The 15,399-nt window shown below is 58.5% G+C and overlaps 6 protein-coding genes and 1 non-coding gene across 7 annotated transcripts; 3 read left to right on the top strand and 4 right to left on the bottom strand.

Annotated features, from left to right (window-relative positions):
• Window positions 1-26: 26 nt before the first annotated feature.
• On the bottom strand, window positions 27-1,019 carry PSEUBRA_005123 (Phytanoyl-CoA dioxygenase; the record flags this gene model as incomplete). Its single annotated transcript, XM_016438564.1, has 1 exon — window positions 27-1,019. One exon carries the CDS (start codon window positions 1,017-1,019, stop codon window positions 27-29), a length of 993 nt encoding a protein of 330 aa, XP_016290432.1.
• A 482-nt stretch (window positions 1,020-1,501) lies between these two features.
• Window positions 1,502-3,754, top strand: PSEUBRA_005122 (Oligopeptide transporter, OPT superfamily; the record flags this gene model as incomplete). Its single annotated transcript, XM_016438581.2, has 1 exon — window positions 1,502-3,754. The coding sequence occupies one exon, from the start codon at window positions 1,502-1,504 to the stop codon at window positions 3,752-3,754; it is 2,253 nt and encodes a 750-aa protein (XP_016290431.2).
• Window positions 3,755-4,243: 489 nt separating this feature from the next.
• On the top strand, window positions 4,244-7,477 carry PSEUBRA_005121 (Zinc finger, CCHC-type; the record flags this gene model as incomplete). The annotated part of the gene is made up of 1 exon (XM_059465528.1): window positions 4,244-7,477. The coding sequence occupies one exon, from the start codon at window positions 4,244-4,246 to the stop codon at window positions 7,475-7,477; it is 3,234 nt and encodes a 1,077-aa protein (XP_059321612.1).
• Window positions 7,478-10,288: 2,811 nt separating this feature from the next.
• PSEUBRA_005120 (Myc-type, basic helix-loop-helix (bHLH) domain protein) lies at window positions 10,289-12,976 on the top strand (the record flags this gene model as incomplete). Its single annotated transcript, XM_016438572.1, has 1 exon — window positions 10,289-12,976. One exon carries the CDS (start codon window positions 10,289-10,291, stop codon window positions 12,974-12,976), a length of 2,688 nt encoding a protein of 895 aa, XP_016290430.1.
• Window positions 12,977-13,229: 253 nt separating this feature from the next.
• PSEUBRA_005119 (Inositol monophosphatase) lies at window positions 13,230-14,213 on the bottom strand (the record flags this gene model as incomplete). The annotated part of the gene is made up of 1 exon (XM_016438561.1): window positions 13,230-14,213. The coding sequence occupies one exon, from the start codon at window positions 14,211-14,213 to the stop codon at window positions 13,230-13,232; it is 984 nt and encodes a 327-aa protein (XP_016290429.1).
• Window positions 14,214-14,345: 132 nt separating this feature from the next.
• Window positions 14,346-14,444, bottom strand: PSEUBRA_006519. Its single transcript has 2 exons — window positions 14,408-14,444; window positions 14,346-14,380 (listed from the first exon to the last, which is right to left on the bottom strand). It is a non-coding gene; the product is annotated as a tRNA-Glu (tRNA).
• Window positions 14,445-14,809: 365 nt separating this feature from the next.
• On the bottom strand, window positions 14,810-15,268 carry PSEUBRA_005118 (uncharacterized protein; the record flags this gene model as incomplete). The annotated part of the gene is made up of 1 exon (XM_059465527.1): window positions 14,810-15,268. The coding sequence occupies one exon, from the start codon at window positions 15,266-15,268 to the stop codon at window positions 14,810-14,812; it is 459 nt and encodes a 152-aa protein (XP_059321611.1).
• Window positions 15,269-15,399: the final 131 nt, after the last annotated feature.

Below are 15,399 nucleotides of genomic sequence, written 5' to 3'. Positions count from 1 at the left end.
GCAATTGTATATCACTTGTATTGCATTCACGCGCCATCGTACAGTCGCGGGAAAGGATGTTTTTGTGTCGGCTGCAACCAGTTCTTCTCGTCGTACCTCGCTCCCTCACCTTCAATCATGTGGAATGTGTAGATGAACCGACTTCTGTCGCTGAGGTTCTTCTCGCTCTTGTGCATGACGCTGCCGTGGATGAGCACCAGTGTCCCTGCTTTGCACTCTGCGATCTCGGCCTTGGATTCGTCCCATTCGACCTCCTCGTTTTGCGCAATCGAAATGAAGGTGGTACCTGCGTCAGGGTTGGAGGGTTGTTTGCGCACAAAACGCTTGTTGATGCCCCTCGCCGTGCCCAGGGCTTCGTTGTGCGCGTCGGCTGGCCTTGGTGCGTCCGAAGGGCTTGGACTCGTGCCTTTCGGCCATCGATGACTGCCAGGTAGGAAGCTCAAACATCCGTTGCTCGTCGTACAGTCCTCCAACGCAAACCAGAAGCCCACCGCACTCGGCGGATCCGTATACAAAAAGGTGGAATCATTGTGACTCGGTACGGCACCCCCAATGCTCGGCTGCTTGCAGATCACCATGCTTTGCAGCACGCGTGGGTCCTTGTGCACCCCCAAACTGCGCGCCACCCCCTGAAGCTGCGGCGAAAAGGAAAAGTCGCGAAAGACAGGGTCGAGCAGATGCAACCCATGACCGCATTTGTTGATCGCCTTGTCCTTGTCTACTGTGAGAGTTTTGGTGATAGGATCGATGGCTCCTTCTTCGAAGAAATGCCGGATCTTATCGCCAGAGTCGAGGAAGTACCGGTCTCCAACGTGCGACTCATCTTCGCCAGCGGAGAAGGTGGTGAGCGGGTGATCGGCGAGGGAGAAGGACGAGATGAGCGACTTGGAGTGCGCGAGAAGCGGCGCAGGGTCAAAGAACGAGGGCAGGAGGAGGTAGCCGTCGCGGTGGAATTGGGCGATTTGGTCCGGTGTCAGGTAGCCCTTTGCGCCGTCGGCTGCGGCGGTGTCGGACGACATGACAAAGAGCGAAGCCGGTATGATGGAGGTGATCGACGCGATGATGGTGGTAGTTCGCAGTGATGGAAGGTGTTGGCTGCGCATTCATGATCAAGCTTTGACCAGCGATGCTTCGGCTTCTCGGGCGCGCTCACCGTGCGTTCCCGAACAGCCGGAAAATCAAGCTAGACCGCGGCGTGTGCCGCTGTAACAGGCGGTGGAATTTCGCTCGCGTGACGCCATTCCGTGCATAGATTGCCGCAACGGAATCAACTGGATAGACAGCCGAAGGAGACGGGGTCCAACATGCTAGCTTTCGTTCAGCTTGCCGTTGCTCTCCTACAACCATTGCTCGCACACGCGTTGCATCTACCGGGCCTCAACATACACCAAGAGCGGAGAGTACGGCTAGATGACGTCGTGACGAGCCGCAAGGATCCTGTTCTCGCTCACCATAGACTCGACGTTGTCCGTGCAAGCTGGCATTGCTTGCCACGGCGACGATGCGTGGCTCGTCGACAGAGCCACTTGCGGCAGCTTCGAGATCCGGTCCAAGCACAACAGACCATCATGCCGCCCCGGTTGCTGACGATACTGTCGATGACGACTTTACGATACGAGCCGTGCTCGCCGGCCTGCTGATCGGATGCCTCCTCGCCTTCACCAATCTCTACCTCGGCCTTCAATCCGGCTGGATCAGCATGATGTCGCTTCAAAGCTCGCTGCTCGGGTTCGCACTCTTTCGCATCCTCCCCCGCCACCTCGATCTGGCAGGTCGACGGTTCGTGCTCATGTCGAGCCCGTTCACACCGCAAGAGAACGTGCTGGTGCAGACGACGGCAGCCGCCGTTGGGGTGATGCCGCTCTCGGCCGGCCTGGTCGGCGTCATCCCAGCGCTGAAGAAGCTGACGTGGGAGAAGGACGGTAGTGACCCGATCGATCTGGACTTTGTGCATCTCGTGGGATGGTGCTTCGCTCTGGCTTACTTCGGCGTCTTCTTCGCCTCGCCGTTGCGCGAGCCGATGATCGTCAAGGAGAAGCTGACATTCCCAAGTGGAACGGCGACAGCGCAGTTGATAGGCGTGCTGCACAACAAGCCGCTGATCGGACAGAAGACTTCGACCGCAGATGTGGGCGATGCATCGATACGAAGGCGGCGAGGCTATTCGGACGATGCCGAAGTGGGAGCCGCCAACGAGAGAACAGCCCTCCTCAGCGAGCAGGACCGTAGCGACGCCGACCTCGATAGCCAGCAGGAAGGCCACCAAGACTCGATCGACAGCTCGAAAGGCTGGAAGGCGCTTGCTTGGTCCTTCTCTGGATCCGCCGGATTCACCATCCTCTCGTACTACATCCCCGTGCTATACGCGATGCCGCTGTTCGACTTCATCCCACCGCACAACCTGGCGTCAATGTGGGGCTTCTGGTTCACGCCTTCCCTCAACTACATCGGACAAGGCATCATCATGGGCTTGCCTACCACGGTCAGCATGACGGCTGGCGCAATCGTTGGTTGGGCCGTATTGAGCCCGCTGGCGTACTTCCGAGGTTGGGCGCCTGGCCATCCGCTCGACTCGGACGAAGGGAGCAAGGGATGGATCCTCTGGATCAGCCTGGCGATCATGTGCTCGGAGAGCATCGTTGGACTGGTGGCGTTGGTGGCAAGCAATGGCATCCGAGACCTGAAAAGCCTGGCCGCAAAGAAGAAGCAGGGCCGACAGCAGGGCAGCGACGATCAAGGGCACGGTGATGCGGATGCCGACGCTCAAGAGGAAGCGGACGAAGACCATGAGCCGCCCGCTCGTCAGACCCCAAAGGCATGGGTCATCGCCGGCTTGCTGGGTTCGACACTGATTGCAGTCGTTCTGATCTACATCTCGTTCGGCGCGGAGGGCATCTCACTGTGGGCGACTCTCCTCGGTATCGTTCTGGCTTCGCTGTTCGCTATCCTAGGCGTTCGTGCGCTCGGCGAGACCGACTTGAACCCCGTCTCCGGTATCGGCAAGATCTCGCAGCTGATCTTTGCGCTTGTGCAGCCAGGCAATGTGGTAGCCAACTTGATCGCTGGAGGCATCTCGGAGGCAGGTGCGATGCAAGCAGGTGACCTGATGCAGGACTACAAGACCGGACACCTCGTCGGTGCGTCGCCACGGTCCCAGTTCAAGGGCCAGCTGATCGGCAGCACTCTCGGCATATTGGTGAGCAGCTTTGCGTACAAGCTGTACACGAACGCGTACGAGATCCCTGGACCGCAATTCCCTGCGCCGACAGCTGCCGTCTGGCTCAACCTCGCCAGGCTGGTGAATCACGGACACTTGCCGGACAAGGTCAACGTGTTCATGATCGTGTTCGGAGCCATCTTCGCGGTGACGGGCGTGATCAAGACACTAGCTCGTAGCAAGGCGCTGCACGAGGAGGGTCAGGTCGGGACAAGCGCTGCCGCCAAGGTGGCCAAGCTAGTGCCGAGCGGCATCGCTTTCGCTGTAGGCATGCTGAACACGCCCAACTTTTCGCTGACCCGTCTGGTCGGTGGACTGGTTGCGCATTGGTACCATTCGCGTCAGCGTGCATCTGCGTCGGGGCAAAGATCCAAGTCGTCTTCCGCACTGGCGGGGATCGGCATCATCATCGTCGCCAGCGGCTTTGTGCTCGGAGAGGGTGCGGCTAGCATTGTGACGCTGTTGCTCAAGCAGAACGGAGCTCAAGCTTGGACTTGTGCGGGTTGCCGTGGTGGATGTGCTGGCGGATGTTCGTAGAAGACCGCTGATGTATGTGGACGTATGCCCTCTGTTAAGCGATGCGGAATCGACTCAGCTGTATGAGGGCGATGGTGCGGAAGTTCGACAAAGCTTTGAGCGGATTTTGGCTGAGTTTTGTGTGACTTGATGAAGTGTTGGTCTCTGACGCGTGAGAAAAAAGTCACACGAGAACGCGAAGTTTTCAACTCAGCCGTGTTAATTGCAGCTCAAGCGGCCTCGAACCTTTCTTCTCGCCGCTCTCCAACAAGACGAGGACTCTCGCCATCACCGTCTGAACGCTCGTATCGATCGCTGGTAACTGCGAGGCTGCATTGATCCACGGTCCACACGAGCAAACCGAGGTCGACTACGCCCGCCTCTTCCGCACGAACGCCGAAGCTCGACAACGACTACCTCCACATGCTCTCGACGGTTGCGATGATGGTGGTGCACGGCTAGCCAGGTCACACAACAGGTCGACCCGAAGGCACGGCTTCCGTCCATGGCATGCTATTAGTCCGCAGTCGTATACTCGAGCGCTGTCGAAAGGCGTCAACTTCCCTACCGACCTCCAGCTACCATGTGCCACGACCTCTCGCCGCACAACACCAGGAAGGCACCCGCTACTCACTCGCCACGATTCAGACCGCCACTGCACCCCGCATCTCCATCTCACGACCGTACCACTCGCAGACACACCTCTGGCCACGCATAAGAACGATTGCGAGCCAGGCATCAGCATCTGTCCAGCCTCCGTCATCACTAATTCCAGGCATGAGGATTCTGTGCGTGGCCGAAAAGCCCTCCATCGCTAAGAGCATCGCCAACATCCTGGCCCGCGGCCACCCCTCGAACAGACCAGGCAAAGACAAGTTTTGCCGAAACTATGACTTCCAATACAAGATGCCCGGCGTGCAGGGCATGGTCGACATGACCATGACCTCGGTCCGCGGCCACCTCACCAGCTCCGACTTTGGCCCGGCTCACAAGGCCTGGTTCTCCTGCTCGCCTGCGGATCTCTTCCAAGCGCCCATCGTCACCGACATCAGCGACGACGCAAAGTCCATCGGTGTTAATCTACGCATGGAGGCTCGCAATGCGGACGCAGTCATGATCTGGACCGATTGCGATCGCGAAGGCGAGCACATTGGAAGCGAGATTATCAACGAGATCCGCAAGGTCCGCCGCAACATCCGCGTCATGCGCGCCCGCTTCTCCGCCATCATAGACTCGCAGATCCACGCAGCTTGTCAGAACACCGTCGAACTTGACTGGAGAGCTGCGGACGCGGTCGAGTCCCGCATCCAGCTCGACCTCCGCATCGGCGCCGCCTTCACGCGGATGCAGACGTTGGCGCTACAGAACCGCATTCCCGCACTCAACGAGGGGCGGCAAGTCATCAGCTACGGGCCCTGTCAGTTTCCGACCCTCGGCTTCGTAGTCGACAGATACAAGAAAGTCGTCCACTTTGTGCCCGAACCGTTCTGGCTGTTACAAGTACAAAAGACGCGGAGCATGTCCGGAGGCGACCCCTCGCCAGATGATCCGCCAGACGAGATCCGCAAGGTGGTCTTCAACTGGGATCGGGTGCACTTGTTCGACAAACGCGCCGTTCAGGTCTTCCGCGATCTCTGCCGAGCCAACCCGGACGCCACCGTCGAAACCGTCACCAACAAGCAGACGAAGAAGTGGAAGCCGTATCCGCTCACCACGGTCGAGCTTCAAAAGTCGGGATCGCGTCTCCTGCGACTCGCACCCAAGCGCATCCTCGACGTGGCCGAATCGCTCTATCAGAAGGGCTTCTTGTCGTATCCAAGAACAGAGACGGATCAATACGACAAGGACTTTGACTTTACCAGCCTCATCGCCAAGCAGACGGCCGATGGTGCGTGGGGCAACATTGCACAGCGTCTGCTGGACGGGGCCTTCGAGCGTCCTCGCCAAGGCAAGCAGAACGACAAAGCACATCCACCGATCCATCCGACCTCGCACGCCAACAGTCTAACCGGAGACGACAAGCGCGTGTACGACTACGTGACCCGCCGCTTCCTCGGCAGCTGTTGGAGCGACGCCATCGGCTCGCAGACCACGGTGGCCATCGACATTGCCGGCGAAAAGTTCCACGCTTCTGGACTCACCATCCTCCAGCGCAACTACCTCGAGGTCTTCACCTACGACAAGTGGGAAGGCAATCTCCTGCCGCCGTTTGTCCAAGGCGAGACGTTCCGCCCCACTCGACTCGAGATGAAGGAAGGCTCCACGTCACCGCCGAAGCTGCTCACCGAGGCCGATCTGGTCAATCTCATGGACAAGAACGGCATCGGCACCGACGCCACCATCGCCGAGCACATCGCCAAGGTCGTTGAGCGTCGCTACGTGATGCAGGTCAAGGAGGGCAAAGTCACCTACCTGGTCCCTTCGACCCTCGGCATCGGCCTCGTCGAGGGCTACAATCAGCTCAACCTCGAAAAGTCGCTCACCAAGCCGCTGCTGCGTCGCGAGACCGAGTTCCGCATGTCGCTCATCTGTGCTGGCCAGCGCACGAAAGCAGACACCGTGTCGGAAAGCATCGAGGAGTATCGGCAGGTGTTTGCACTCACGAACCGACAATTCGATGGCATCGCCGCGACGGTGCTTCAGTATCTGACCGACCCGAATGCTGGGCATGAAGCACGCGCAGTGGAGCTCCTGGACAGGGAGGAGGGCGATGAGGACGGTCTTCCTGATGATGACAGCGATGCAGATAGCGACGGCGGGTTCGGCGGACCGGGAGACGGTGGCAACGGTGGCGCTCCTGCGCGTGGGCGTGGTCGCGGAAGAGCGACTGTCGCCGCTCGGGGCACTCGGGGCGCTCGTGGTGGTCGAGGTGGCGCAGCGGCAGCAGCGGCAGCAGCACGGCCGACGAGGCAACCCGATCCACGAAACGACACCGACGAGGAAAAGAATACCTTGTCCCCCCCACCACCACCACCAGCTCGCATCGCTGCCCCATCTCGCACATTCAACGGATCCGCTAACGAGGCGAGCGGCTCAAAGCAATGTCTCTGCGGCGAGACCGCCGCCGAGCGAGCCACCAACAAACCAGGTCCGAACCAAGGCCGTCGCTTCTTCGCATGCGCCAAGCCGATGGGTGCACCTGACAAGTGCGACTTTTTCGACTGGGCCGACGCGCCTTCTGGCAGCAGCAGTACCAGAAGCACAACGACGACCACGATTCCAGCAAAGCGAAACCATCCTCCGGAGGGCGACTCGGACGGCTGGTCCTCCAACATGCGCAAGACCGCCCCGGGCCCCAAACGATGCAACTGCAGCCTGCAAGCCGAGTGCAAGGTGTCGAATAGCGGAGCGAACGCAGGACGGTCGTACTGGACGTGTGGGCGGTCGGCTGCGCACTTGCGCTGCAAGTACTTTGAATGGGCCGATGAAGGCGGCGCCTCGGCCAACACTGGGTATGGTGGATCGTCGAATGGAGGCAATAGCAATGCCGGAGGAGGCGGCAGCGGCGGGGCTAGCGGCGGATGCTTCCGATGCGGACAAGAGGGTCACTGGGCCTCGGACTGCCCGAATCCACAGCAGGTATTCTCGAACGCCAGTAGCAGCAGCAGAGGTTCAAGCAGAGGAAGCAGTCGAGGCAAGACCAGAGGGAGGGGTAAGGGTGGCTCGAAAGGTGGCGGGAAGGACGACGGCTGCTTTCGCTGCGGCAAGAAGGGCCATTGGTCAAGCGATTGCCCAGGCACCTGATCCAATCTTCGACTCGCCTCTCGTCGGACGACATCCTCGTTGTACTATACACATGCAAACGATCTTCAGTAGACTCACTAGCAGCTTGTGCGCGGTGAGATTCGTCTGTGGCTCAATAGGACGTTGACACAAAGGCGAGATCACCAATGAAGGTCTTGCAGGCCGTGCTGTCACTTCTGGTCCCGACCAATGAGCATCGGCTCTAGCAATTGCGAATCGGCCGACCAACCAGATCTTAGAGCTGCAAGCTGCACCTGTCACCTGCAAAGAGGCTTCAAACCGTGGCTGCGCCGCTGATCTCTTCGACCAACCGAATCCGATTGGTTGGTGAGCCACGCAGGCTGTCCGCTAACGCTGAGACCGACGGTTCGTCCGACGAGTCCTTCAAAGCACAAATTGATCAAGCGCAGCTCGACAAGATGACGAGTAAAGCGACTCACACATCCCGAAAGACGACCAGGCCCTCGCTCTGCCTGCGTCGGAACGATACCGACAACGACGCTGCTGTGCGTGAGAGAAAAAACTTTGACGGTCGGACATGCCGGTCAACTTTACCTCCAGCATGAAGCGCCCTTTTCTCCTGAGATGCGCATCGAAATAGAGCTCTCACTCAGTTCGTAGGAACGCATCATCGCTTGCTCACCCACGCCGGTCATCCACGCCTCGGCTGGCCAAGAGAGTGGATCCCGGGTTCCGGATCGCTCACCTGAGCCAACTATCATCTGGCATGAATCACTGCGTCATCGACTACTGCTAAAGCGAAGAGGGAGGTGGCCGACGAGGGGATGATCACTCTGGCCCGGGGCAACGACAGAGCAACGAGCATGAAGGGATCTACAGCGATTTGGCGGTCCGCAAACGGCCCTTTGTTTGTGCTGAGGAAATTTAGAGTGTCAACCCTGCTGCATATCGATCATGCAGTCGCTCATTGTTGTCAGACATCGGTGGGCGTCGGCGCCTTCCGACCCGCTGCCGCTGTGCGGTCTCCCTTTGACAGACGAAAGTGCTCCTAGGGATTTTGGATTCCTTCGCTTGCTCCGTGAAGCGAGATCAGAGCTCAAAGGCAGGACAATGGACAATTTCAGCTCCCCCACCTAGCAGAGGGACTAGCCGACTGTCGGCCTTAAATGTGACCGTTCCCGCCTCACATGCGCGTTAGTTCGAGATGCAGCGTCTCACAATATGCCTGCACCAAAGTTTTGGTCGGACGATCATACCAACAAGCTGAGACAGCTCTTAGTCCTCAACCAGGCGAGCTTTACAACAAGGAAAGAAAGAGATTGTCTGCTGCATGGAAAAAGCGACGGCAAGTCAGCTCGCAGCTGTCCATCGATTGGCTCGTGGCACTCGGGATCGTAGCTGATCCGCCGTCTCGACGCGTTTGGGAGCGGACGCTGGCTGCCAAGCATCTACAACGACCCTGAGGCTAGGATGCGGGAGAGAGCACAGCGGAGAATCAAGGTCCGTTCCGTAGAGAAATCAGCTCGAGAAGCGTGAGAGAGACCGCTTTGCGGGCCAAAGTCGTGGGAACGCGAAGAGAGGGACAGAGAGAGACCGAGAAGAGGCTGATTTTGAACGCAGCTGAAAGCCTCTCTCGCTCGCCTTCAGAGACGCGATTTCCCGGTCTTCTCTCTGGGCCTCAACCGGCCTTCTCTCGCCTCGCTTCTCGCATAGCCCGAGATGGGCGGATCCACCAGCTGAACCGCACACGCAAAGCTGCTGCAAGACGATGGACAACTTCGGTCCCCGCTCACTCCCACTCTCTCTTGCGCTCTCTCTCCGTTCCGTCTACAGCCGGGTCCCTGGTCTCCTCGCCTATTGGTACTGTGTCCAACTGTGAGCCGCAGATGGGGCTAGTTGACTGCAGCTCCTTTGAATTCGCTTGCATACAAGGCAGTCGAGAGCAAAGCCTATTCCCAGTGCAAGGGCTGCACTGATCTCAGCGCCGCCTTCTGCTGACCGCTTGCCGGTGGGCTGTCCGCTTGGTCGCCTGTCTGTCTCTGCCCGGATAGCCCCACTTGTCCGTTTCTTCTTCCTTCACTTGACTTTCTTAGCTCAGGGCGCCCGCCCATTGTTTTTGGCTTGGAAATCCAACTTTATGTTTTCGCCCTTTTCTCGACAATTTCCACCCGAGCAACTTCTTTTTTTTTTTGGCCCGGGGCAGCGCTTTCAGAGTCCAAGACGCAGCAACGGATCCTGACGACAACCTCAGCAGGCACAGACTCAGTCTTAGACCATTGCGACTGCCCTGGCCAGATCTTCAGGCTTGGGCGATAGATCTGATCGTCGTCGATACCATCAGCCCCGGCTTGCAGCCTACGACCAAGGTCTTCTCGCCCTTCCATCCTCTTTCACCTACATTCCTTCTGCGACAGCCTATCCGATACCATTCGTCGTCAGTCCTGCTCAGTCTGAAACGACGTTCATTCGCGGAGACGGCCGCATTCCATCCGTTGGACCCACCGCCGATTCATTCCAACCTTCGCAACCTCCGTCTCGAGGCGGCCACACCTTGTGCCTCACGGATCGAACCCACATCCTCCCACTTGACTTCATATCACCCTCGAGTCACTTCTCCTTACTGTAGCTCGACCGATCCAATCCCTCATCAGACGACCGGTACAACCACGAATCTTTGTCATCCGTGCGGCAGCAGCTCCATACTCGACCCGGCTTCTCCGACCATCGTGACAAAGATATCGTGTCTCTTCGATTCTCAGAGGCATCTTGTCGTCCACGGACGCACACTGCATCGAGTCAGTGCTACATACACCTCCCTCTCGACCTCCTGAGATAGCACAGCTTGCCAAGATGATGCAGAACAGCCCCGCCTCGTCCCACAATCCTTTCCCCTCGTCCTCCACGCCCAACTCGTTCATGGACACGTTCGACTTTGGCAACGCCGACTTCTCCACTGCCAACTCGGGTCTCGAAGATCTCAACATCTTCCCCAGCAGCAACGCTGCGCCATCCATCAGCTCGCACCACAACGGACCCTCGGAAGCTGGCTCAGCTCCCGTCAGTCATCATCCGAGTCCCTCTGCCGCCTTCGCCCACGCCACTGCTTCGTCAGATCCGAGCGCCGCTGCCTCTTCGTCCAACCCGCACAGCGCAGCAGGCATGTTTCTCAACAGCGCTTCCCACGCCAGCTCGCCCTTGGCATACACTCGGAACCGCTTCGACAACAATGCGTCCGCCAGTCCGCAAGCTGGCCCCAGCGATCAAGGCCACATCCGTCCCCCTTCTGCCGCACCCACCGAGATGGCCTTTAGCGGATCCCACTTTTCGGATCACAGTCGAGGTGCGTCGGCTGCGCAATCTCAAATCAACGATCAGGACGGTCAGATGCCGCAATTGTCCATCTCCGACTTGCAACGCATGCTCATGGAGCGCGAGAGGACCGAACGTATCCAGAACATGCAGACCGCGCTCCTCAAACAGCAGCTTGACCAACTCTCACGGCTGCAGCAACACCAGTCGCAAATGCAGGCACAGCAGCAGCAACAGCAGCAGCAGCACGCAAGTCATCAACAGCAGCAGCAGCAGCAACATCAGCAGAATGTGCAAGGCGCCGGTCCCTCGTCTAATCCCCAGCTCAATCTGTCCGGCTCGGCTGGTCAGCTCTCGCCCGGTCAACAGCAGAGTCTGCTCATGGCCCTCCAGAATGCCTTTGCTGCCGGTAACAATCCCAGTGCGCACCACAATGTCCTTCAGGCTGCGCAGTACCAACAGCAGCAGCAGCAGCAACAACAGCAATCGCAAGGCCAAGGTCAGGATGCATGGCAGCAACAGCAACCACAACAGCAAATGAGCGGTGCTGCAGGTCAAGGCGGCGCTTCTGGTGATCAGTCAAATGTGCTGGCGCAGTACGGTCTCATCACACCTATCGGATCAGGACCCTTCAATGGCTCGGCATGCCCTCCCGGCTCCGCCAACTTCATGTCACCGCTCGCCATTCAGCCCAACTCTCAGCCTGGCAGCGTCGGTCTCGAGCACCGCCGCGGTCCTGACTACCTAAACAACTACACCCCGCTCGAGTCTCCCGCCGTAACACCTGCCAGCGTCTTTTCTACAGGCAGCACCGGCATCGTCATGTCCGAGCTCTTCTCGCCCCTCACTTCGCCAGCGCTCGGTCCGCAACCGCCAAGCCTTGGCGAGATGATGCTGCCACCGGTGCAGATGCAGCTTCAGCAACACCATCAGCAGCAGCAACCGGGCATGCACGGCTCGCCAGCCGTCAGCGCCGTCAACAACTTTACGCCGACCGCTTCGCCTCTCGCGCTAATCGCTAAAGGATCGTCCAAGATCCGAAAGAACCGCAGCACCACCGCCGAGTCGCGTGCCAACAAGGTGCGACCGTCGCCCTTGATGAAGCCCGTCGCTGGGCCGTCGCTGAAGAAGAAGAAGGACAGTCTGGCATCGCCCAGCACAGCGACGCCGCTGATCAACGGCAACGGCCACGCAAATGGCGGATCGTCTGGTTCGGGATCGCGCAGGACCTCGATCACCACTGCACCTGACGCAGTGCCGGGTCTGCACTCGAGGCATCAGTCTGCTGACGTAGCGCAGAGCGAAGGCACCTCGTCGACTCCTTCGCCGATTGACTTGTCCGGCGGTGGAGCCATGCCCCCTCCCTCCGGGCCCACCAACAAGATCCTTACGCCCAGCTCCATCATGGGCATCCGTTCGAGTCCCGGCAGCTCAGCCAACTCCCCCAACCGCACTGGACCTGCCGCCCTGTCTTCGGCACTGAAAGCAAAGGCCCGCGGCGACGACCTGCAACAGCAACAACAAATGATGATGCAGCAACCCATGGGAATGCCAGCCCAATCTGGAGCACCGATGTACCCGGCCATCGCGCCGTTCCCATCCGGCCCCGGTGGGCCGAAGGTCACCTTCAACCTTCCGCCTCAGATGAACGGGATGCCGATCCAACCTGGCGGTCTCTCGCAAGCCGACCGCGATGCGTGGATGACCTACAAGTCCGCAGGCGGTCTCGAGTCGCGCCGAACATCGCACAAGGCAGCCGAGCAGAAACGACGTGATTCGCTCAAGTTCTGCTTTGACGAGCTGCGCGGTTTGCTGCCGGCGATCACGTTGGATGAGGATGCACCCAACGGCTCGCTCTTGGGTCCAGACGGAACCGCCGAAGACCGCGAGGCGGAGCATTTCGAACCCAACGAGGTCGGCGATCCGGACCAAGCGCGCGCTGCCAACAAGGCCATCTCCAAGGTCGCCCTGCTCAGGCACAGCAACGAGTACCTGATCAGGATGAAGAAGAGGCTCGAGAGACGAGACCAGGCGCTATTGGTATGCAGGAGGGAGGTGCAGGAGTTGAGGGAGAAGCTCGGCCTGCCCGCGAGCGAAGATCCTAGTGTCACAGGCAAGGGCCCGCCCCTGGGCTGGACGGACGATGCGCTCATGGGGTACGATCTGAGCATGGGCGATGAGGTCGAGGGCGTGGACAGCCCAGAGGGCAAGATGGATCAGACGGCCTAAGAGCCATGCACAACTATACGAACTTTATTCGCAATGCATGTTTGCACTTTGAGAGGAGCTCACGTCTTGTTCTGCTTGTGAGAGAAGTACGGGGCCGGATCTTGTTTGACGGACGTGTGTGAAGGGAGACGCAACTTGCTCCTCATCTCCGGCTCGACCTGCGAACGGGTGAGACTTGTCTGCTGCGATCGTTTTGTGTGCTTGGCAATTCAAGGGAGACATTGGTGTACGAAGCGGGCCAGCGTCGACGGGACTAGGGATCCCATTCGTCCACACAACTGTAGAACTCGCCCAAGATATGCTTCTGCGCGTCCCTGTTCTTGCCGTCATCCGCACCATCGATCGCTCTAATCACCACATACTTCCTGCCCGTCAGCAGTTGCGGTGTGACGACGTTGAATCCCTCCTTTGCCTCGATGACCTCCTTTGCGTGGGTCTGACTGCCGACCACCGCGGCGCCGGCTTCCTGAGCGATGACGATCCCGGCACAAACATCCCATGCCCAACATCCGATTTCCCAGTACAGATCCAGACTGCCGCTTGCGACGTGGCAAAAGTTCAATGCTGCCGATCCGATCGATCGGACGCCTTGGGCGAATTTGCCCCCTACTACGCCGCCCTCCGCATCGCCGGTGATCTTGGCGAACGAACTGAGCTTCTTGGACAGCACGGCGGAACGACGGTCGGATCCCCACTCGAAGGCCACCAGCGCCTGGGTGAGGCTCGGCAGCGGTTGTGGGTTGGCCAATGGCAGCTGTGTCGGCGTCTGGTGGTGCGGACTGCTCACATAGCTCCCCTTGCCCTTGCATCCATGGTACAGCGTATCCATGAACGGCGCATAGACCACCCCAATTACGGCCTGCTTATCGACAACAATACCAATCGAGATGCAGGTGAAGGGAAAACCGTGAACAAAGTTCGTTGTCCCATCAATCGGGTCGACGATCCAAGTCACCGCATCGCCAATGGCGTTCTCCTCCCCCGCCGCCCAGCTTTCCTCCCCGATGAATTGATGCGATGGGAAGCGGGTGGAGATCTCCTTCTTGACGAGCTCTTCCGTCGCCTGATCCGTCTCGGTGACCAGATCGGCCGTGTTCTTCTTCTGATCGAATCCGGCGGACGAAGAGAACCGGCGTGAGGAGCCTTCGACGATCGCCCGACCCGCTTTGCGCGACAGGTCGATGGCAAACGTGTAGATGTCTTGCAGCTCGCTTTCGGAGATGCTCAGCGACGACATTGTGAGTGTAGGATGAGGGTGATGGAAGATAAGAAGGAAACGTGGAAAGCCCGTGCGCAATGCCGAGATAAATTGTGAATGCGTTAACGAAAAAAAAAGATGGCTCGCACAAAGCAAGCACGCCAAAAAAAGTTCCCGGCCAGGGAATCGAACCCTGATCTGAGCAGTACGATGTGGTGCCAACGGCAACCGCATGAGAGTGCCCTATACTGACCATTGTACTAACTGGGACCTGTTATACGCTATCAAGGGAAGAAGGTATATGAACTGAAAGCGGAGTCTCAAATGACTAGAAAATTCGTTTTTTTTTCCGAAAAAAAGCGGCCCCGAGGCCAATTTTTGGCGGGAAATTCGGCTTTTCCCAAAAATGGGATTGAGAAAATCAGACACTCTTTTGGAGCTTTGACACGTGGTGAATATCTCGCCTCACAGGAACCCCGACCCTTCCTTACTTGAGCTCAGCTTCGACACTCATTTCGTCCTTGATCAGAGGATGAAGTTCGGAAAGACGACGTTGATTGATAGGGCGCCAAGCAAATGAGAGGTGAAAGTGGAAGCCGATCAACATCGAGACTACCAGAAGATGATTGAGAGTGCTAATCATCAGCGTGATCGACATGATCGTCGTCGTTGTCCTCGTTGTCGTCCGCTTCTTTGCTCTCGATCCAGTCCTTAATGGCCTTCAGCAAGGCTAGAGCCTCGAGACGCTTGTCAGGATCCTCGACAAAGTTTTCGATGATCCACTGCAGCTCGCGGAGGCGCACAAACGAATCGGCCTTGCGTCGCTCTGACGGCGTCATCTCCTCCGCGTCTTGGCCGCTCGGCGCATCGTCGTTTGGCACACGAGCGGCAGGAGTGTTCACGATGTCATATTTACCATGACCCTCTCTGGTGATGTAGCCCGAGAAATGACCATGCTTGTCGCAGAGCTGATTGCGGAATCTGACAATGTCATTGATGGCGGCGTGCTCCTTATCCTCCGGAACAGTGAGGGACAGGACGATCTCGACGGCCTCGTCTCTAGCCGAAGACGGTGTCTGGGCGGGAGCGCTCATCCTGACGTCAACAGTTGAGGGACAGTTTCAAGATGGCTGATTATTGCAGAGGAGGAGCAGGTGCTGAGAGGATGCACAGCACAGACGGTGGGACTCGGAACAAAGTGATCGAGGCGCAGAGCTTGATTATA

The sequence above is a fragment of the Kalmanozyma brasiliensis genome, assembly GCF_000497045.1.
Source record: "Kalmanozyma brasiliensis GHG001 unplaced genomic scaffold PSEUBRA_SCAF5, whole genome shotgun sequence".
NCBI classification, from domain to species: domain Eukaryota; kingdom Fungi; phylum Basidiomycota; class Ustilaginomycetes; order Ustilaginales; genus Kalmanozyma; species Kalmanozyma brasiliensis.
Note: the sequence above shows the minus strand (reverse complement) of the source record. Positions and strands in the feature narration are given on the sequence as shown.